We start from the raw sequence: 22,291 nt of genomic DNA on the forward strand, positions 1-22,291 counted from the left end.
GTCACATCGGGCACATGGGAGACAATCTTTGGTGTTTCATCCCAACATAGCTTTACCTAAAGCAATGAGGACAATGAAGCACTGCCCCTTCAAGGCTCCTGAAGGTCTCCCTGTCCCTGACAGGAGCATAGCTATTATCTTGGATGGGGAGGAAGGCTGACCTGTATTTCTCTTTCATTCTAGTCTTCTACTAGGACTGCAAAACCTGGTGCTCATGTAGAGCAGCTGCAGAGATCAGAGCAGCTGCTGCTGCCTGACTTTCATTACCTTTTTCAGTAGCAGCTTTATAAATGAGATTATTTCCCCTCTCTTCCAGTGGTGATTTGGCTTTTTATGATCCCCTTCTTTTTATCCAGCCCACTGAGGTCAGTGGAAAGACTTATTCAATTCAGTGGAATTTGGATCAGGGCTGGTATGAGACCTCTGATGTAGTCAAATGGGATCCTGTGAATGAATGTTGTTACTGGTTGATACTCTTCTGCTCCTCTGGTAGAGGGTGGTGAGCTTTTTTCCTTTGGTTTCGGCAAAAGGAGAATGATAGAAACAGTGATCTTGATTCCTTATGCAGTGTAGATGATGATGACAATTTGCATATTTAAATTCATATTCGGAAAGGATATACTGTTTGAAGAGGATTAATACAAAAATTATCTTGATATAATGATAGATTAAACATAATTGAAAAAAGATGGTAAACTGGAGTGGAAACCTGCTGGGAATAACAGCCAGAACATGCTTTTGGGAGAATGCTCAGTCATATTAGCATGCAATGCACAGCTTGTCTTTAAATATTTCTTTGTAAAAATGTATATACAATATGAGATTAAATTTGTCAGTGGTAGTCATTATATTTTCCACTATGTCAACATATTGCACTTTTAGACTCCTAAAAGGAATATTTTCCCATCCCAAATCTAGCTGCTTTTAAGGAAATCTGCCCTGGTGGAATGGGTTATACGGTTTCTGGCCCTCACAGAAACAAGCTATATCATCACCCTGCAGTTAGAGTACAGCCACCTGTCATTGGCAAGACCCCGATTACTCAACCTGTTGCTAAAGGTACTTCTCCTCCACCTCTCCCAGCAAAGGAAGAGCCAGTGGAGGCACTGACCTTCTCACAGAAAAGTGAGACTGAGATGGCTGTGCAAGAAGGTGAGAGTGGGAAAATTTAGTCTTTCTATATTTCTATGCATGTGTCTTCAATGGTATGTTTCTTTGCGGAGTAGCTGCGTACAGCGCAGGACAAAGAGGCATCACTTCCCACAGCAGAGCGTTCCACGTCGTGGAGTGTATCGTGTTACATGATTTACTTCTGAAATTTTATGTATAGCTCCTACCAGATGCTGAGAACACCATGGAGAGAGACAGACTGCTGTAATCTCATTAATTTTTATGATAAGAAATAGTAAATATTTGTTTTAAGACTTCTATAAAATTATTTATGATCTCTAACGTAGAACAAAGGACTCAACTCAGGCTTTGATTTACTAGTATTTGGGGTGGCAGAAGCTAAGGGGTTTTCATCATCTTCCTTCTATATGCTCCTGTAGATTAGCACCACCTGATGTGGGCATGCTTCCCCTTCATGTGGTCTGCTCTCACCCCTGCAGCTGTGCACTCCCTCGGTGCGACCATGTTGGGTCAGCCCCTCTCTGCTGGGCTGTTGAACGATTAGTTGACTCCTCCAAGATATTTTTCTCAGACTTGGTTTTCTGCAAGCTCCTCTAAGAACTTGTAGCAGCCAAAATTTTCCCGAGTCTAAAACAAATGCAGAAGCAAAGAAATGCAGGAAGCAGCACTATTATAAATAGATTGCCAGCAAACTTGGCATGAACTAACTGTAGACAAGAAGAAATACATTGCTGAAGAACCCTCTCATGATACTGAGTACTTAATAGGTTATTTCCAAGTAGCAGTTATGTATCTGTATGTCAGGCCATTATTAGAACGAGTTTCAGTCAGCTGACTTTGCAAAATTCTGTGTGACATGGGTTACTTTTCCAGTTAAAATCACTGCTCTAGTTTTGCTTTCAAAAAGAAAATGGAGCTAAACTGAATCTGGAGAGAAAAATGAGCCATTCAAATATATTTACAGACTGTGCTGGATTATAAAATCTCACATAAACCTCTGGGCTTTTCTGTGTTACAGAGTGGAAAAAAGTGCTGTATCATTTGCTAAAATATTACTTCAGTAATTAGAAAGTTTGCCACATTCTAGTAAATCTTAAACCACAAAGAATCTGAAGAAAAAAGGAGTATTTTTTTTTTAAATAAAAAATTTTAAAAAATATGCTTAGTCTAAGTCACTAATGACACATACAAGTTTGAATTTTATATTCCATTTTTGGATATGTTTGCATTTGGAATTTTTGAGATTTTTATCAGAAGTTCTCCCAGTTCTGATAATCAGCCTCCCAGCTAATACTGAAGAAATTAGAGCAAGAAGAGTGATTCCCCCCCCCTCCAAAAAATCTATCCTGTAGAAAATGTTGATTGCGAAAAGAAAAATATTCTTACTTTTTTTTACAGAACCATATAGATTTTCATCAGTAAACGACAAATTCAAAAAAGGCTAACTGCAATGGAAAATAAAAACTTACATGAAATTTCCACCTCTCCTTCCCAGAAAAAAGTCACTCTTGTGGAGGGGAAAAAAAAAACCCCAACCACTTTTGCTTGCTTAAAGAAAAGGCAAATTTCAAAACTTGACTTTTTTTTTTCCCCCAATAAATTCTTGCAAATTTGTTAATGGTTAGTTATATACCATTATGATATTAATTTAGCTTTAAAATAATTACAGATGTTGATATTCCTTGGAAGGAATTAAAGAAGTTTAATCAGTGAGTTAATAACCTGCGAGTTTCTCGGCTTGTTTCTAAGGAAACAATTGAGAAACCTATAAGGCAGCTGAATACTGAGTAAATAATTATAAGCATTGGTCAGTGTGTAGAATGTTATTCTGATTTCAGGTTAGTTGTTATGCTTGCTTCAGGAACATTACTTCACGTTTGCACCATTTTGGAATGTGTTTAAGGCCTGAAATTTTTCTGCGATGGCAACAGCTGCTTTCAAATGTGCTAGTAGTTTTAAGTAGAATGTCTAAGTAAATGTTATGTGAAGACTGATTAATTTTCTTTTTTCTTTCTGGTTTTAGTGGCAACTGCAGCCCCTGATCAGGTAAAACATGATGTGATTTATCTAGGAATTAGAATGCAGACCATGTGTATGAGATATGATACGATAACTCTGAAACGGATTTAGGATTTATGAGGAGCGAACAACTCACTGGGGACTTACAGTGCAAACCCTGAGGCAAAAAGAGCTCATGTTATTGTTATGTACAGCAACAGGCAGGTAGTGAGGTACAGGAAAGAGATTACTTTAACCTCTCTTTAGGGCATTGATGGAGGGTCTAGTACTATATTGTTCTATCCCATTCTGGAGCCTGTATTTTAAAGAGGATATTGAAAAATGCAGACAGTATGAAGGAGAGCCACGGATACTGACAGCTAGAGAAGATGAGTTGGAGAGAAACAGTATGAAGCTTTGAGAAGCATTTGTGACACCTGCTTAAGGGACTTGTATTAATGCCTAAGTTAGTTTCCTAGGTTTTTTAGGGTTGCTATGTATTCAGTGGAGAAGAGCAGGTGTGTATCTGTGTTAAGTCCCCATTCTGGAGGTTCCAGGTTCTCTATGCTGAAGATAATGGGATTCGTTAGGAATAACTGCAGCTGTACTTCATTTCATTTTCCTAAAGACTTACAAGCATCTAACACTTATGAAAATAAGATGATCAGTGCAATAGCTAAGAGAGAACCTTTCACAGTGGTCAAAGATTTAGAGACATATGAGATTGTAAACTTTTGTGTGATACTGAACTGCAATTAAATACTATTCATAAGCAATTAAAGACCAGAGGATGGGAGAACTATGGAGAGACAAAGCCAAAGATATAGTTAGAAGCTCCATGAAATGGTTGCTTCAAATAAAATAAATGTTAAATTGTACGCCATTGTGTAAACATAGTATTCCATGTTCTTTCAGGTTTAAATTGGTGGTAATTAATGATCTGCTATCAAAAGCCAGTCATGTGAGAACGTTAGCAGTTTCTCAAGCTGGGAGTTTGTGGGTTGTTATGATAGCTGAATTAAGCGAATGTTTTCAGAATGTAAATTTTTAATCATTCTTTTAGGAATTAGCTTCCCTCGATCAAGAAAAGCAGCCTGATCTAGAGCCTGGGCAGCCTCAGCTTTCTCCTGGAATTTCAACAATTAACTTGCATCCACAGTTTCCAGGTAACTTGTTTTGACTTGTCTTTTAGTATGAGAGAGTGCTTACAATTCTTCTAACAATGGGAAGGTAGCAATTGTAACAGAGGTTGATGAAAAATTGATTGCGGCTTCACAAGCAATTTTTCCATGAGCAGAATACGGGGCGGGGAGGGGCGGGAAATCATGGAAGCTGAGGTGGAAGGAATTGAGAGGTTGGCATTGGCTGAATGACTTGTTAGGAGGCAAAGACATATTTTAGGCGAAAGTAATATCCTGGATTACATACATGAGCATTTTAATGTCATCAGAGTTGAGTCCTTGTACCCCTTTCAAGAGTAAACTTTACTTAGGTGCCTCCTTCTAGATTTATGCATAATTTTTTCTGCAAAAGTTTTACTATTGTGTTTGCTTTCTTTAGCACCTGGTTTTTTTCACAAGCAGTAGAATGATGGAAAAACACAATTATACAATTTTTTTTTCCTACTCCAGATCTAAGCAGAATAAACTCATTAAAAGCTCCATAGTGTGTCTGGCTCATTCAGTATCATATGTGAATTCTTTAAGGGGTTTTTTTTTGAATGTGATTGATTTCCATTCCATGTCACACAGTAGTGATTGAGAAAACATCTCCTCCTCTGCCTGTTGAAGTTGCTCCTGAAGTCTCTACTTCAAGTGCAAGTCAAGTAATTGCACCTACTCAAGTTACAGGTATTGTACTTCCTTTTTAGAACAAAAATAAATTAAGAAACGACTGTGAGTTCCTGACGCTATAACTTGTTCCATGCTACTTCTGAATTATAATACCGAAGAGAATGTAGCTGCAGAACAGAAGGGAATACTCTGGGGAGAGATAGAAAGTACAGAACAGCACAGCAACGAGGGTACTGTCAACAGAGCTAGGACTGGGTCCTCCCAGGCTGTACCTGCCATTTTTGTGCCAGCAAATAAATGATAGAAGGAAAAATTAATAATTCCACCTCAGATTACATGATCTGCAACCAAAGGCCAGAACTGAAGACTTCTTGGCTACAAGTCAGGTCTTTAGACAGTCTGCACGTGTTCGTCTTCTTTGAGGGATGTAGACTTTGTGGGATGTAGATCAGCACGTTCTACAGAAAGCAGATGAGGAGTTATTGTGAGATCTATTTTGAAATGTTCTTTTGAGGTTTGTGCTTCTTCCTTTTTTGATGTATTAAAGTTGCCTTTTCTACATCCATGTGACAAGAAGTGAAAATAATAGAAATGCAAGTAATGCTCCTGTCATAGCTGAAACTTGTCTAAGTGATGGCTGAGTCCGAAAGACATGAAAATTTCACTTGCTGTACATTTGAAAACAAAAAGGTGAATGTACTGTGTGTGTATACATGAGAGCATTACAATGTCACATTGGCTAGTCTCTCAGAATTAACACAGGCTTTGAAGTAATTGCAAGATCCAGGTAAATACTTTGGGATGCAGTATTGTATACGGTAGAGAGATCTAGGCCTACCAAGAGGTTTCCCAATTTGCATTCACAGGGGGGAATTGCACGTGCTTTAATAAAAGTTTAACTCTTCAAAGATGGCTTTCCTTCATGCAGGAACAGATTTCTGAGTTGCACGCAACATGCACAGGGTCTAAATCACCCGGTTGTTCGAAGTACAATTCTGTCTGCAGTTAAATCCTCCTGAATCTGCTGTAAGAGTAGACAAAGTATCCTGTCTTTCTGTAAGCATTCCCCTGCCTTCTTCAGTTACCTATAATTGCAGTCCATCAATCCCATATGAAAGTTCTACTAATGGTGATTGTCAAAACAGAATTTGGAAGTCAGCTCTGCTGTGATTGTGCCCCTTCTGCCAGCCAGGTCCCTGCTTGCTTACAGGGAGAGGAAGTTACTCTGCAGAGAACTCGCATCACTTAGAAAAAAATGGTAGTTTTCCATGTTCTGCTGGTTTTTCTTCCCTCAGAAAAAGGGGTAGAACTAGAAATTGCTGTGTGCTATAAACAAATCAATCTGTTGTTCAGATACGGTTCCAAGTGTTGTTCAGGTATTTAAGGGATAGTAAAGTATAAGTGATTTGTAGGACAAAATCCTAAATTGGATTTAAAAAACTGAATGCAGTTAGAGTTGAGATGTTTTTGAGTGCCTTAATTCTGTACTTTAAGATTTAGCTAAATTTAAATGTAACCTATTTCTAAATAGTCTGGATAAATGACTCTTCTTTACAGATGGTTATTTTTTCAGAAATTGTGATTTCATGCTGCTGTATAACCTTAGTTTACATTGCAACTAAACACAGTCATTAGTATTTTTTGCAGTAACACATAGCTTTGAGAATTTCTACATCTACTGCAAGGGTTTAGCATCCAATGCTGCCTGTATCTGAATCTCCTTATCTTACAAAATACATCCAAGCCATTAACAGATGAGTATTCTGTAAAAACAGTCAGAAACTCACTACAGTTATTTTCTTAACCTTCGATGCAAAGGTTAAATAGTATAAATTTTTATTTTATATTATCTTCATTTTACTTTATGTACCTATTTATAGATCTTGGATGGGACATGAGAATATGTCACTAGGAAAAGCCTAGATGGTTTCTAGATTCTTCCAGATAAGGAATCCATTACAGAAACTCAGGACTTACAAACTTGATTTACAGTTCTTTTCAGGCCTGATCTTTCTACTTGGATTACAGAATATTGTACCCTTACTGAACTATGTGGGAGAGTTTAATGTTAAACTTTTTTTTGTTTGCTTAGAAATCAACGAATGTACAGTTAATCCTGATATCTGTGGAGCAGGACACTGTGTTAATTTGCCTGTGGGATACACTTGCATCTGCTACGAGGGGTACAAACTTAACGATCAGCAGACAAAGTGCTCAGGTATGAATGGATCTGAAATAACCATGCTATGAAATGCTTGAAATGTAGAGTCTGGTCAGGGGAAATATGCTACAGTGCAGTCAGGAGTTGCTTCCTCTACTGAATGCTTCCAAACTACAGAAACTAGTTTTTGTATGGCAAATAAAATTTGCCAGGTAGCCTCTGATATAGCCTTTCAGCCGCTTAGAACTGAATGTGAATTTAATCAAATTGAATGAAAGCCTTTCCCATTGTGAGATGAGAGAAAAAGTGATTAGAGAGACCTTCTCTTCTCAGCTTTATATCAGGTATCTAAAATCGTCAGACTGGCAGGCAGAAATACACTTCTGTTTGGAGAAAGAATGACCGAATTAGTGCCTGTTTCTCAGAATGATTTGCCCAGCTACCAGCTCTGCAGCTGGACTAAATCCAGTCATTTTGTTAGGTCTTTCCTTTCAGCCTTCTGCTGAAAAGAGAAAGCATATCATAAACATCCCAGAAGCACATTAGGAGATCTGCAAAGTGAGGTCTTCATCCCCTTCAAAGCTAGTGAGTTCTGGAACAGAGGGCTCTAATGAGCACAAGGTGGGGCCCAGACTGGCTCTACATGAGCCATTTCAGATTTGGAAGCAGCTGTATCTGTATCTTTCTTTCGTTCAGAGTATGCTGGTTTCTCTGTAACTTGGATCAGAAAGAGTTTATTTTATCATGTTGCCAGATTATATACTATCAACTTTTCACGCTACCAAAAGTTCAGTAACTTCACACTGATACGCCTGCTACCAGGTGCAACTACAGTATTAAAAAATAATTTGCACACATACACAGCCATATGGCAACTTAAAATCCTTCTATTTCGTACAAATTGTGTTAATGTTCCGTGCTTGCAGCTTGTGCTCAGCTTGCACTCAGAGTAGTGATTTGAATAGTAATCATGTCACATTCTTCAGGCGAATGCAATATTCTTATAGTCTAAGCCAATAAGAGCATTTTTTTCCAACCAAAACTATTTAATGCATCTTTTTTGCAACTCTGAGGGAGAGGAAAACATATACTTTTTCAAATAGTTAAAATAATTACAAGATCAGTCTTTTCAAAACCATGGCATAGAATGCACGAAAAGAATCACAACTAAATATGTTATTCTATAGTCTTATGTTTTTATTTCTTTTATAGATATTAATGAGTGTAATCAGGCACCCCATCTCTGTTCCCTTGGACGCTGTGAAAATACAGAAGGAAGTTTCCTATGTATTTGCCAAGCTGGATTCATGGCCAGTGAAGATGGAACCGACTGCGTTGGTAATTACTAGTCTCCTTTATAGAAAATAAAAATATGAAAATAAATCAAGAAGCTTACCTGAAAGCCACTAAAGTCTCCTTTTCAGCTTTTTTCCTCAACGTCATTGATACTGGACTGATGTCTGGAAGTGTATTTAACTGTCTCTCACCAGGTGTTGTGGTGAGGAAAATATTTGAGTAGCTCCTACTAGTTTTCAAAATGATTATTTGTTGAAAAACAAGAATTTATCATGTTTGTTTAGGAAAATTACCACTTAGTAAAAACACCTTCTGGGGTGAAAAATACAAATATTCAAAACTCTTTCAATCACTAGCAGCTGTAACAAACCATGTTTTTTAAATATAGCTGCAAACAGCCATGGACTTTGCAGAGCAATACAAACAGCCTGAATTGGCTGTGATCTTCCTCAGGTTAGTGCTGCCTTGGGCGCATTATACACACAGTGACATGCCTTGTGTTTGTGACCACAGGGCTGCTCACTGGCCTTCCTACATCCTGGCTGTTTCTAGATCTCATTCTCTCTGTGATTACGAGCAGTGAGGTAAAGATGGAACTGCTCAGTAATAACAGCTGTAGGGCTGTGGCTTGCAAACAGCTTGAAAATCCAAACTTACTTACGTTTAATTAAAGCAGAGTTTAGGGGCGATGCGAGCATTCAGTAATTGCATGGTGAAGCAAAATTTCTCTTAACCTCTCTTTCTCGTCTGCAGATTTTGATGAATGTTCAAGACCTCATACTTGCGGGGAAGGCTTTTGTATAAATACTGTTGGCTCATACAGATGTGAATATTGTGATAGTGGATACCAAATGAACAGGAGAGGTGAATGCGAAGGTAGGTTTGGACTCTTCACCAGTAGTAATACAGTAACAGTTGCCAAGCCAAACAACTGCAATAGGAAGAATCATTTGTTCGCATTGACTGCTGTTTCTGATCTCAACAGAAAACTTTACATCTATTTAGTTATTTTTGAAGAAATCTGGCCATTAGATGGAAATATTAAAATAACACAGATTTTTTTCATGTTTAACTTAGTATTTTTCTACCTGGTATATTTCTTTTAATTCCTTTCAATCTCCATTTGCTATTTGATTTCAGATGGAATGTCTTGGCACAGTGGTTTTATATCTATTTGTGTTCAGAGTTCCCTTTCCCCATCCCACTCTGTGCTTATTTCCATGGGTAATTTCTCTAGCTTAACCTTACTGCTGGATTTCTCTCACAGCTACTTTCTTCATTTAAGTTGCCTTCAGATCATTTAACTTCCCCCTGTATACCAGCTGAGAATGGCAGAATGTTCAAAAGGATATTGCTTGTTTTATCTACGGTATGTCCTGGATGATGAAGTGAAGTTACCATTTATTCATATCACAAAAACAATGCCAGACGTTACCGCTCTTTGGAATGATTAACATTGCTTGCTGTTCAAGGGAGGCTTAGCACTGCGGCTTGAGCTGCAAAGGGAGAATTCTCAGAGGGTGCAATCTTAAACAAGAAACCTTTTTGAGTACTCTCCAATCTTTTCAGTTATTTGGTGTCTGGAACCACAATTCAATTCCTATTATTTAGATTTAAGACGCTGCAAAGGAGTTCCCCCACTATGGACAGAACTATCTTGGGACAGCTATTTTAACAGCTCTTGCCATGGAATCAAACAACTTGATTGTTAGTCCTTCCCTGCATATTTTACCAAGTTTCTATTTCAAAAAACAAAAAATCGATAATTTTTCCTATATTATAACAGGTAGCAAATGATAAGTTGACTTTTTTTAATTTGGAAACGTATTATCTAGCTGGTATTTCATGTTGCAGGAGATCCTAGGACATCTGACCTTCAAAACTTCACATTATTTTTCAGTGTGATATTTTTGCCTTTTTTGCTCTTCTTTTTTCTTTTTTCATTTTCAACTTGAATTGTGAACTAAAAACCACAAGCAGCCATTTCATTTTAAACATAGTTTTGTTCAAGCTTTAGTCTAAGTTACTTAGGACAGAATAAAATTGCTAACATGTTAGGTTGCCTAGCAAATAAGCAACTTAAAGCTGCTGTGGATATATTTGCTGCTCTGAGCATTGCTAAAAGATTCCTCTTTCTATTCAGACAATTTTTTTTATTTAAATAAATGTTTCACGCACTCCACTCTTATACCTACTTTTTCCAAATCTTCTCTGTCAGTAGGGAATCTGTGATTAAAATAGGCTAGAAATCAGAATATCACAGTGCATCAAATTTCTTATTAGCTCGTATTTTAAGTGGTGTGGTGGTAGTCCTCTATCATTTAACTTAACAATAGGTAATTTCTGAAACCAAATTCTCTGTGGAAAATTTAAGGTTGCTTAAGGGAAAAACCTTCCTACACTAAATCCATCAAACCAAGGAAATGACGCATTCGGGGAATCATTTCACCATGTCATTACACCTACACGTTATAGTTACCCTACTGACAGATTCCAGATTCCACAAATAACTCCTTTCCACCTCCTCCACACTTCAAAAACAAAGGCAAGAATCCTCAAAGCTGCACACAATACACACAGTTCACTTACACTTCCTTACCCCATCTTCATTCTGCCTTCAAGCTATACTCATGCAAGCTCTGTCATGGGCTTAGCCCAAGAGTGCATGTATGTTGTTGTTGTAGAGTCTGTTGTTTATGTAGAACAGTGTTATAGGCATAGCTGAATGTCATTGCATACGATTAAGTATTCCTATAAAATCTTCTTGTGATTTCTTTAAGCTTTGCAGGATTTAGACTTTATTTTGACTGAAAAATTCTGTGCCAAATACATCATTCATGTTGTGTGTTTTCAGGGCAGATACAGTCCAGGCAGTTCTGAGAACAGGTTTCAGCAGAAGTGGATTTTTTTGTTAATTAAATAAAAAAATCTCATAGCAGTTTCACTGAGAAACGTTTGCAGGTCTGCATCGTAGTGGCTGAAGAAGCCGGTTGCTTTTTTTATGAGAAAGTATTCTCAGCTGGACAACCATGATTCTGTGAAAAATTGTGATTTGCTCACATCAGTGAGTTGTTTGGAGCTGAGATGTTCAGTTCTCTGAAGGTTGGAGCATTGTCCAGTTAAATTACAAGTGTTGGAGGCTACATTCCTTCTGTGAGCTTGTTCCCAAAACTGGAATTAAATTGCCTCCCTACTATCTGTGCTGGAGTAGCAGTCCTTAATTGCAGAAGACACAACCGCTAGGCTTGGGGCAGGCAAGGGACAGGAGCTTAGGAAGCTGGATTTAGAGGTGACTTTGACGATTTCATTAGTTCTGTGTGCTGCATGAAGCAAATATTTGGTAGGAAAGATTATAATTATTGTGTAATTAAAGACCATGTTATAAAATGATACTCAAGTATGGGAGCAGACTGGAATGGGGCTGCCCACACACTTTTAATTCCAGCATCTTCTGATCATTGGTCGCTTTACAGCAGTTTGTCTTTGAATGTCATTTTTGTATGCAGTCTCTTTTAGATTACATGTATTGTGGGTTTCTTTGGTGCAGGATAACAAGTTCTTGGTAGACTGCTCAGAGCCTGGACATGAGATCCATGAGTTTTTTAGGTCCTATCTCTTGTTTTGTCATGGGTAAACTGGGACCTCTCCTGATGAGACAAGTCCCTCTATCACCCTAAACGTTGCCAGCCTCAGTGATATGTGTGTTGTTTTTGCCTTCTTTCAGACATAATTAACTCCCTGCTCCCTGTAAACATCTTTGATTACCATTCACACAATTAAATTTATAGTCCACATAAAACTTACGTCTGCATAACTCTAGGACACTGGAGCATACCAAATTCCTCTTTGCTTTGAGAAGCCAGAGTTACAATTTTATTGTTGTTACAATGCACTTCCGAAGTCTCTTGAGACTGACTACAGGAAGAACCTCAGGACACTTCAATATAGTAAAGGGGTGATATAAGCAACATTATTCTTACCTGTCTAAGCCAGAAGATAGCTGATACCTGATCTGTTGTATGTTATGGAGGGCCTACCAAAGATTCGCAGTGTAACAGTGTCCTGGTTTCGGCTGGGATAGAGTTAATTTTCTTCCTAGTAGCTGGCATAGTGCTGTGTTTTGGATTTAGCATGAGAATAATGTGATAACACACTGATGTTTTAGTTGTTGCTAAGCAGTGCTTAAACTAAGTCAAGGACTTTTCAGCTTCCCATGCTCTGCCAGCGAAGGTGCACAAGAAGCTGAGAAGGGAGCATAGCCAGGACAGGTGACCCAAACTGGCCAAAGGGATATTCCATACCATACGACATCATGCTCAATATATAAGCAGCGGGGATTTGGCTGGGGGGGCAGCGATCACTGCTTGGGGACTGGCTGGGCATCAGTCAGCAGGTAGTGAGCAATTGCATCGTGCATCACTTGCTTTTTATATTCTTCTATTATTATTATTATTACTATTTTACTTTATTTTATTTCAATTGTTAAACTGTTCTGATCTCAACCCGCAAGTTTTCTCGCTTTCGCTCTTCTGATTCTCTCCCCCATCCCACCGGGACGGGGCGAGTGAGCGAGTGGCTGTGTGGTGCTCAGTTGCCAGCTGAGGTTAAACCATGACAAACAGAAAATTCAGATTCAGTTACATGTAGTATGATCTAATTTATTTCTCAGAGATGCCCCTTCGCTGGTACAAATCTGTGTGAACTTGTACCTTCCTGGGTCTCTAACAGGTAAAGTACACAACTCTTTAAATGTATTAGTATAACTTAACCACAGTCAGAATAATGAGATTAATTTATCGTTCAGTGTTTTGTTATGGTTTTGACCGGTATTTCCTTTTATCTTCTCTTCTGAAGACATTGATGAATGTCTGACTCCAACTACGTGTCCAGATGCACAGTGCATTAATGCTCCTGGCTCTTACCAGTGCATTCCTTGCAGAGTGGGATTCAGAGGCTGGAATGGACAGTGCCATGGTACGTTCGGTACTCTTTGTATCTCTGGTTATAGTTCTTGTTCCGAGATGCTGTATTTCCTATGTCATCCATGTTACAACCTGATGACAGCGCTGTGCCCTGGGTCCCCATTTCATTCAATAATAATTGAAAATACGAGATTTTTGAAATGACTTTATATTCTCAGACACAGCATATATGAGGAAATCATGTTTTACTATAGATAAATGAACATTGACTCTAGACTGCAAACAATACAATTATAATTACAAAACAAAATTCTTGAAATAGAAAATATGGAACTGAAAGGGATGTATTATCAGTGAAATGCTAGTAGGCCACTGTTTGGAGGTATTAAAAAATGGAAAAAACATGAGAATGCTAACACATCAGTGTGACTGGCAGGCTTTTCAATAGGATATGGGAGTTTGCTCACAAAGCATATTAATAAGACTTTTTAATTATCTGTACTTCCAGCAAAACATTCAGCACATCTTAAAATGGCTTGTCTTGCTTTAGGCTATGTTTTTAGGACAGATTTCTCACGTTATAGTTTTGTCGATTTGCTTTTAAATGTTAGATTTATTTTTTTTCCAAATCGGTTTTGACTATTTGAGATGTAGGTAAGAAAGAGCATATGAATCCATTGTGCAAAAAGAAATAATCTTTTGCAGTTTTGAGTGCCACTTGCTCGGGCGCTCTCAGAAACTTGAATTTGATCTCAGTTGTGAAGGATGTGCTGTCTGTTGTGAATCCTCTCATCCACTCTGCGTGTAACACATGCCCTATAATTCGTGATGGTTGGAGTAACCATGTTACCTAAACATAGGTGTATAATAACCTACATAGGAGGTGTTTGCATTATTGTTGTAGGTCAGATTGGCAGTGTACTTCATGGCTTATTTCCTAATCGCTCCGAATTGCTGTGATTCGGTTCAGTTCATGAAGCAGTCTAAGAGCATTGTTTTGGTTGAAATAGCACTGGAACGTGGGCATCTACTGTGCTCCAGCTGCAAATGGGCTTTTGATGTGGAGCAAGACTAGAGCCAGGTTGCAGTGAAGCACCTGAAAAATGTATGGCGTAGCTGTCAGAGCCTCACCACCAGTTTTGGTGTATAGATGATACCTTTTTCAACCACCCTATTTTCTAATGAAGGCATATTGTAGCAAATTATTTCTGTCTGAACATCTGCTTGTTACAATTTATTAGCATGTCATAGCCGGTTATTTGGTCTTGTCATCTGACATTCTGGAGGAATGTATTTCTCAGGTAATTTTCAGCAAATTGATGTGGTTCACTTAGCACACGTTCATGTTCATCTTTGTTTTGCTCCTTCCCACCTGCCTGGATTCCTGCTACCCTTGCAAAGAATGTGGCACATGCACTCTGTTAAGAAAGGTTTCCTCTTATTTAACTCCTTATTTGGAAAATGTTAAGTTGATTTAATTTTGCATTCTTTCACAATATCAAGCTTGATTTCTATACCTATTTATGAAAATAGCCTGGTTGAAAATGCCATGGCATAACTTTCACTTGTTTCATTCTTGCTAACTGGGTTAGTAGGAGTAGAATGAGAGAAAAGTCGTCACTGCTCTGTTCAGATTTACAAACAAAACTAAGTCATGCAAGGGATAAGTCTTGGTTCCATGTTGCTGATACTTTTTTTCCTTGTATTACTGCATGTAGTTTCCCTTTTTCGTTTGTTTTATGAAATGTTCTAAGCCTCGACATCTCACTCACATCGTTAGTGGTGTGATCAGTCTTCATTTTCTGTTTATCCAAGACTTACATCATGTTGGAAATGAGCCATACGCTTTTTAGAAAATGTAATGCAGGCAGAGTTTGTCTCAAATCTGTAGCTTTGCAATATGGTACAATTTAAATACACTGGAAAGGAAAATATTTCCCAAGTTATCTATGAAGGGTATTTAAGTCCATTGTTCCATGATTTGATTTGTTTCTGCTGTTAGTTTAGGTCAGTTGCAGCTCCGCTGCGTTTTCCCCAGTGCTGTTTTCAGTAATTTTTTTTTACCTCGGCTCATTCCTCTGCCTGTACTTGATGCCCTGGAAAGTCTAGTGTAACAATCCTGCAGTTCTTTGATGCTATTGATATTGTAATCTTCCAGGATTTAAAGCCAGGAACATAGCTACTCTTGTTTAATAAAGGCAAGTCAATCGGTTCACTTCAGACTTATGTAGAATAGATTTAACTGCAGTTTAGGTGAGAATATCTGACGTGAGATGCATATTGGAAGGAATTAAAAATGGCACCTGCACACCCTGTCACCTCATTGGCTTGAAATTGCTACTGTCCCAGGTCCCTCAGTGTGTTTGTGTCGTACAGGGACTATTTGAAATAATTTTTCTAAAAGTTTACTTGCAATCATGGGATTTTTTTTCATCTTTCTCTCTCCACATTTGCACATTCAAATGAAGTGATATATCATTATATATAATGACAATAAAGTAGTATGTGAATCTAGAGCACACTTCTGCATATTGACGAATAAATGAAAAAAATTAGGTTGACCAAACCTTCTAGACGGCTTCATCCTCATGGTTATATCACAGTGGTGAATTTTGCAGCTATGTTGTTAACAATATTCAGCTTATACAGCATTAGGGACCCCATCAGAAGATTTCAAAACTAATACAGAGGTCAGCAGAGCTGATCCGTATACCTCCAGCCCTACTGTAGGGAGCTTCAATAGAATCAGTTACAGCTCTGGACTTCATCTCAGGAGATACAGGTTCTGTTCCTGGCTTTGCTGTCTTTATGGAAAGTCTCTTGATCTCCGAGTCCCATCGAAATATCGGAAATAATATTGCAGGCTTCATTTTCAAGTAGCTTGGAGATAAGTAGATGAAAATGAATCTATAAGAAGCAGATTTGTTATTCAGTTGGAAATTTGATTGCCTGACTGCTGAATTAGGTTCTCTGTGTTTTAACAGATTCTTGAATTTGATCATTGATCATATACATTGAGAGCAAAGGCTGTGTCTTGTTGAGCGAGCACATTTTGCAACAGTAGGGTTCTGAGAAATGAGTCTTGCAGAAGGGTGTAAGTAGTATCGCCTACTGAACTGCCATAGCAGAGCACCTGTGGATCTGTGCTGTCATCTCTCGCGAGGATGCCACTTCGTGTTCTTGGCCAGGCTGCAACAGGGCATCTTATTTACAAAGTTAGAGGCTCAAGTGGGGAAACAAGAATTGTAGGTCATTTGAAATATGGACAAGAATGGTGATTTCATTTGTGTCTGGGGAGAGATGGGCTTTGTCAAAGTCAGATTGTACAGGAGCTTGTAAAGAGCCAAGAATGATAAATATATGTGAGGAAAATAATTACTGCAGATATTCACAATAGGTAATAAGAGCTATGATGATGATTTAAAGACCTCTAATCTTTTTCCAGCTCTCCCTGTGCTACAGCTGCCTAAATAGCTCAAGTGCCTCAAATAATCAGTAGTTTTACTCTTTTATGTTGACAGATTTTGTGTGCTTTGTGGTGGCAGAAGACAGGATAATTGAGAGTAATATGATTTTGGGCACATAAAAGCAAATAAGGTGTAATTCTTTTTCTGCATCAGTGAAGCTAAAAAATACAGCTTTTTCCATACAAACAGGGACACCTGCTTGCTGTTATCTACATCCCCAAAATAAATAAATAAAATTTGAAAGTTAACCTTTTATTTTTTTTCAGTGAAAACCACTCCTACGAAAAAGACAATATTGATTATTTTAGAATACTGAATTAATTTTGGCTGGGTTTATAATGAAAGATGTTATTTATTTATATGTTTGCTTTTTTTGTTGTTGATTTATACAAATTGCATTCAGAAGGAATTCCTGAAAATGATTCTTAAGTAGTAACATAGCAATTTTCATGTTGGCTAAAGAGAGTGGCCCATCTAGTTGATACCCTTCTTTCAGAGAATGATGAAAGTAGGTGTCTATGAGATAGCTTATAGAAAAAAAGTTTCTTTCAAGTCCTCCTGTAAATAAAGGATGGTTTGTGACCAGGAAGAGAGATTTTGCTTCTAAAACTTTTGTTATAAAGGCGTAATTCAGTGGAGTTCCTTGTTGATTGTATAGAGTAGCCTACAAAGGGACCTGTGTGAAGTGCAGAAGGATTAGTGATAATGGTTACAAGGTATTGGCAGCTGCTAGTACTTTTATCACAGGTACGTAGGCTAAGAGTAAATCTGTGTACTGCAAGAATGAACATGCCAGCACTTGCTGACCTCTTCTCTATACTAAAGCTGGACTGGTTTAAGCTACTGTGGGAAAATTATGGGCAAAATAATCTTATTCAGGCAAGGATGATGTGGACACAGTTAGTTCATAGTGCAACCCCTATTTAAAAAAGCAAAGAAAAGGAAGAAAAAGGTTGTTAGTCTAAACTGCAGTTTTTGCAGTACTGGGATGAAAGCATTGTTTTAGTCATGTGGGCTCTGAGTACAGTTGAGTGTTTGAGCACAAGGCAGCTCAAGTTCAAATCCTTTTTTAAAATCAGAATTGCTGCAAATTGTCAAGGTCAAAATATACAAGAAAACTGATTATAACCGTGCTTATGGTAGAATCTGAGTAAATTCCCAAGCTCACCTGAAAAAGATGGTTGTACCCAAGTTAATGATACATTTATGCTTTCTTTGTATTCACAGATATAGATGAATGTCAGTATGGCAATCTCTGTACAAATGGACAGTGTGAAAATCTGGAGGGGTCTTTCAGATGTATTTGTGGCCAAGGTTTCAAGCTGTCTGCGTCAGAGGATCAGTGTGAAGGTAGGAAAGAATATGATTAAAATTCGTAATATTACCTTTTAGGTAATATTTTTCATCTAATAGCATTCCTTTTAATTGAGAAACAACAAATGTACAACACTGAAGCTAAATAACCAAAAAAGTAAGGATATGTATTTCCGTTTTATGGCTTCCATGGTCACATTGTAGATTTTGACATTTGTTATAAAGCCAGTCAAGAATGTGTAGTAATATTTATATTGCTAAATTGGAATTTCTGCAAAATCCTTGGCATTTCTGTCATTTTGGAGGTTTGGGGACAGTGGCTTTTGCTGCCTTAATTACTTTTCTTTCTATCTTTTTTTTTCCTTTCACGTGGGTGAGTGGAATCAAGAAACCCAGGCTGCACCCTCTTGGAACCCAGCAGTGTCAGTTAACACTGAGCTGATGCCTGCACTGGTGTCACTGCACTTGAAGTAGTACATTTAGGGGGGGGAGAGAGAGAGAGAGTTTGGTGTCGTATTTCGAAGAACAGTACCTGTACCTCCAAAGTGTCAGGTTCTACATTTCTTCCACATCTAAAATTTCCCAGCAGTACTGCTCCAGTGGAACAAAATTAGATCTGAAGTCAGAGCGGAGTAGTCTGAGAGGGGACCTAGAGTGTGTGCAGGAGGTATGAATATTCCTCTCCTTAGGGAGAGGGGACTGCTTGAAACCTCTCCCCAAAGGTGAAAATCTGGGAGAATGTCTCCAAGCTGTGGAAGCACACTGAAACCTGAACGTTTCTTGTCAGATGTTTTTTCTTCTTTTCCTTCCTCCCCCCCCTTCCCTAAGTGTCTGTGTATAGCACCAAACACTTTCAGACTTCTGAGTGCTAAAAATAATACAGTAAAACTAAATGATCGTTCATGTAAATTTGTCAGGAAGTTTGAAACAAAACATCAGTGTAAGTTAAGTGTCTTGAGTGAGTTAAATGTGCTGTCCAGGATGCACAGCAGACTGGTCTTGGGGAAAGTATGTAGACTAAAGTTTGACTGCTTCCTCTGAGCCTTTCATGGAAAAGGGCCTTTGCCAAGCTGAGCTGGCATGTGCAGACTGTTCTTCTTAAAGTGCACCCTTCTGAAGTAAGGACCCGTACACGTGCCCAGATGCTTCATGCAGCCCCACAGATTTCGGTGATCCTTAAATTCAAAACTTCTGTGGTCGCAAGGGACCATTACTCAAGAGGTCAGACTACATAGCCATAACACAGACCTGAAAAACCTCATTGAGTAACTTTCTCCTGTTTGAATTGGAGTATATTTTCAGAAAGACATTCAGCCGTGCCTAAATCCTAGAAGTGACTAAGAACCTACCATATCAATTTAATTACTGTTCCTTAACGAGTATTTTATAAATAAGGGAGGGAAAGCAGGTTTCCTAGCTCAAACAAGGCATGTGCTATGTTCTGAATTCAAAGTGCCACTCCCCTCCAATATTTTGAGTTTTTCATAGGAAAATACAAGTTTGATGTTCAAGTCCATCGGTTAACCCAGACTGACCCCAGTTTGAGAACAGAAGCGCTGAGGGATTAGCAGTGGTTGTGGAAGCAGAGAGACATTTCCCCATACTTAAAGGATTAATACTGTTACAAGGCAAATATTTAAATGAGCCTTAAGGTACAACTTTATAGGGGAACAGCCTGTCAGTGTGCATCTGAAAACCACACCCTGTTAAAAGGTGGTGATCCTGCTGGAAAGTATTTTGTGGGTTTTGCTGACTCACTTGAGCAGCTGGCTTGTTACCTTTGCCAGATATAAAAGAAACAAAAGCGGCTCTCAAGCAGCATGTGTGTGTATTTGTGTGTCTGTGTGTACCTGTTTGTGCATTGAGGGATATACTGACACTACAGGAGAGAATGCTGAATGCAGTCATCTCAAGGAAAACATCCAATCTGCAATTTCATATATTTTTATGCATTGTATTGACTGTCTGCATTTGTTAATAAATAAGACCAAGAGAAGCAGTACTGGATATTGACACTCCGCTTTGCTGTTTTGTTCAGAATTGGTTATTGCACCATTTGATTAATAATTGGTATTTTCAGATGTGTTATGTTTTCATTCTCTTCCGCTACAGATATAGACGAATGCCAGCACCAATCACTCTGTACGAATGGACGCTGCAGGAACACAGAAGGATCTTTCAGATGTATTTGTAGCCAAGGCTATACATTATCATCTACTGGAGATCAGTGTGAAGGTAAACTTGTGGACTTAAGCTACTGATTCATTTTTGTCAATAAGATCTTGAGTGTTTCAGCTATAGGCATGAACTCTTTTGAGAATGGGGCAGAAAGATATGTTGCTCCTCTTTGTTTCTCAATACTTTACTGTCAACCATTCAACAGTCCCCACCTACACAGCCACATATTTAATGGATTCTTAGAAATAGTCCCTGTCATCTTTCCACATACAAGAAATCAGCACATGTGTTTCCAACAGTAAGATTGGAAGAGCAGGAGACATTGTTACCAAAAACAATTAATCCTTTCCAAACCTTGTTGCTCAAATTCTGACACAGAGGTTCAGTATTACAAAAGCTTCTGCCGGCGTACACTGTTCACATGGGGGCCTGCTAAGTAAAACTTCTTCTCCAGCTGGTTTTGGGAACCTGTAGCCAGCCACCACAATCCCACACGTGCACTGGCAGGAGAAAATATGTAGTATACAATGAGCTCTAGGGGGATCTGCTGGAGCTCACAGCTTTCACTGTCTCCGAAGGCAGCCTATGTACTGAGCTTGTAAAAACAAAAATAAGAGGTGAAAGATGTACAGTAAATGTAGGGAGAAATGCTGTGTCATAGAAAACAGAAACATTCTATTATCTCTCAAGTAGAACAATTTAATTGTCCAGTAATTGGCAAACAGATTTTTTTTTTTATTAATTATTTCAAAGCTACTCCCTCTTCTCCATCGTTGGCTATACCACCTGATGTGGTACATCTGCTGCACTACTCATGGTCACCTTGAACATGTGAGATTACTTACTAGCGAGCTCCAGAAAAGATTGTACCTCAGTTGCTTCCTTATCTCACCCTCGGGGGGGAAAAAAGTCTCAGTTAAGGTCTCACTGTACATGTGGTATTAGCACATAAGAACTTTCCAGTTTCTGGTGTGCTTTCTGTAGCTGCTGATACCAGGGAAGACACAGCTCCTTACTGCTGTTCTACCTAGTAGTGTTCTGCTGCTAGGTTATTCTCCACACAGCACTCTAGGAGGCAGTTCCCACCTTCTCACCCACAGCAATAGGTGAGGAATCCTCCTCTTCAAGTGATCCAGGCAGAAGAGCAGTTCCTCCTGAGCCAATCAAATATTGTCTTCTCAAGACAAACCTGTAATATCAGACCAGACTTCATCAGCAGCGATGATACTGGATTGTCCACATTTAATGAGTGACAGCATCTCTTGAAGTTCTCACCAACAAGGAATAAGGATATCTTATAAAATCTCCTCAGCACACTGATACTCTTTGGTACTGACCTGTTTGGGGAATCTGGTCATAGAATAACTTAACATGATCTTCTCAGAGTTCCTGGTGAATACCAGCATCACTTGCATCAGCTTCAAGAAATGTGGGCTGATGATGCAAGTTTTGAAACTCGCGTCAAAGAATTTTGCTCTCACCTGGCTTCAGGATCTTCATGAGTTGCAACAGATGCAGAGATATGGAGATACTGTGTCAAGAATCAAAGAAAAATGTGGTGGAAGGGATCACTGGTCCATTCCTCCTCCCGAAGGCAGAACAGACCATACAGTGTCATTCCTGACAGGTGCTCATCTAACCTGCTCTGAGTAGGTGAGATCCCAAACATCTCTTCAAGCAGCCTGTGCCAGTGCTTTGCTGTCCTTGTGTTAGACTTTCTTTTTTCCCAAATGTGTGATGGTAATCTTCTATTGCTGCAGTTTAGTTTATGAGTTCTTACCTTGTCCACCTTAAACAAGAAAAGGTTCTTTCTTTCCTCTGCATAGCAGAGAGGGAGGTGGTGAGAGAGTGGGATGCATAACCATTTCAAGCATTTTGGTTCCTTCAACAAGAAGCCTTACAAGCCATCAAGTCTGCAGAGAGAGATTTTGAATTAGTAAATGCTGTTAGTGTGTGTGAGCACGTGAAATGGTGAGTTAAACCATCTTGTAGTGAAGAAGAGCAAATGAAATGCAGAAATGAATTTAAATC

General features: G+C 38.7%; 1 protein-coding gene across 8 annotated transcripts in view; it reads left to right on the top strand.

The window, feature by feature from the left end:
• The window catches only part of LTBP1 (latent transforming growth factor beta binding protein 1), a 208,315-nt gene that overhangs the window by 135,009 nt on the left and 51,015 nt on the right, over positions 1–22,291 (top strand). For 4 of the 8 annotated variants that reach the window (XM_076334287.1, XM_076334289.1, XM_076334291.1 and 1 more), the window contains 10 exons: positions 919–1,152; positions 3,155–3,177; positions 4,193–4,295; positions 4,881–4,979; positions 7,015–7,140; positions 8,296–8,421; positions 9,133–9,255; positions 13,234–13,353; positions 17,996–18,118; positions 20,195–20,317. In XM_076334287.1, coding sequence (XP_076190402.1) covers positions 919–1,152; positions 3,155–3,177; positions 4,193–4,295; positions 4,881–4,979; positions 7,015–7,140; positions 8,296–8,421; positions 9,133–9,255; positions 13,234–13,353; positions 17,996–18,118; positions 20,195–20,317 — 1,200 coding nt within the window. The remainder of the gene's footprint in view (positions 1–918; positions 1,153–3,154; positions 3,178–4,192; positions 4,296–4,880; positions 4,980–7,014; positions 7,141–8,295; positions 8,422–9,132; positions 9,256–13,233; positions 13,354–17,995; positions 18,119–20,194; positions 20,318–22,291) is intronic. The other 4 variants (XM_076334288.1, XM_076334293.1, XM_076334290.1 and 1 more) reach the window with 3 other exon arrangements.

Source organism: Aptenodytes patagonicus, chromosome 3 (genome assembly GCF_965638725.1).
Source record: "Aptenodytes patagonicus chromosome 3, bAptPat1.pri.cur, whole genome shotgun sequence".
Lineage (NCBI taxonomy): Eukaryota > Metazoa > Chordata > Aves > Sphenisciformes > Spheniscidae > Aptenodytes > Aptenodytes patagonicus.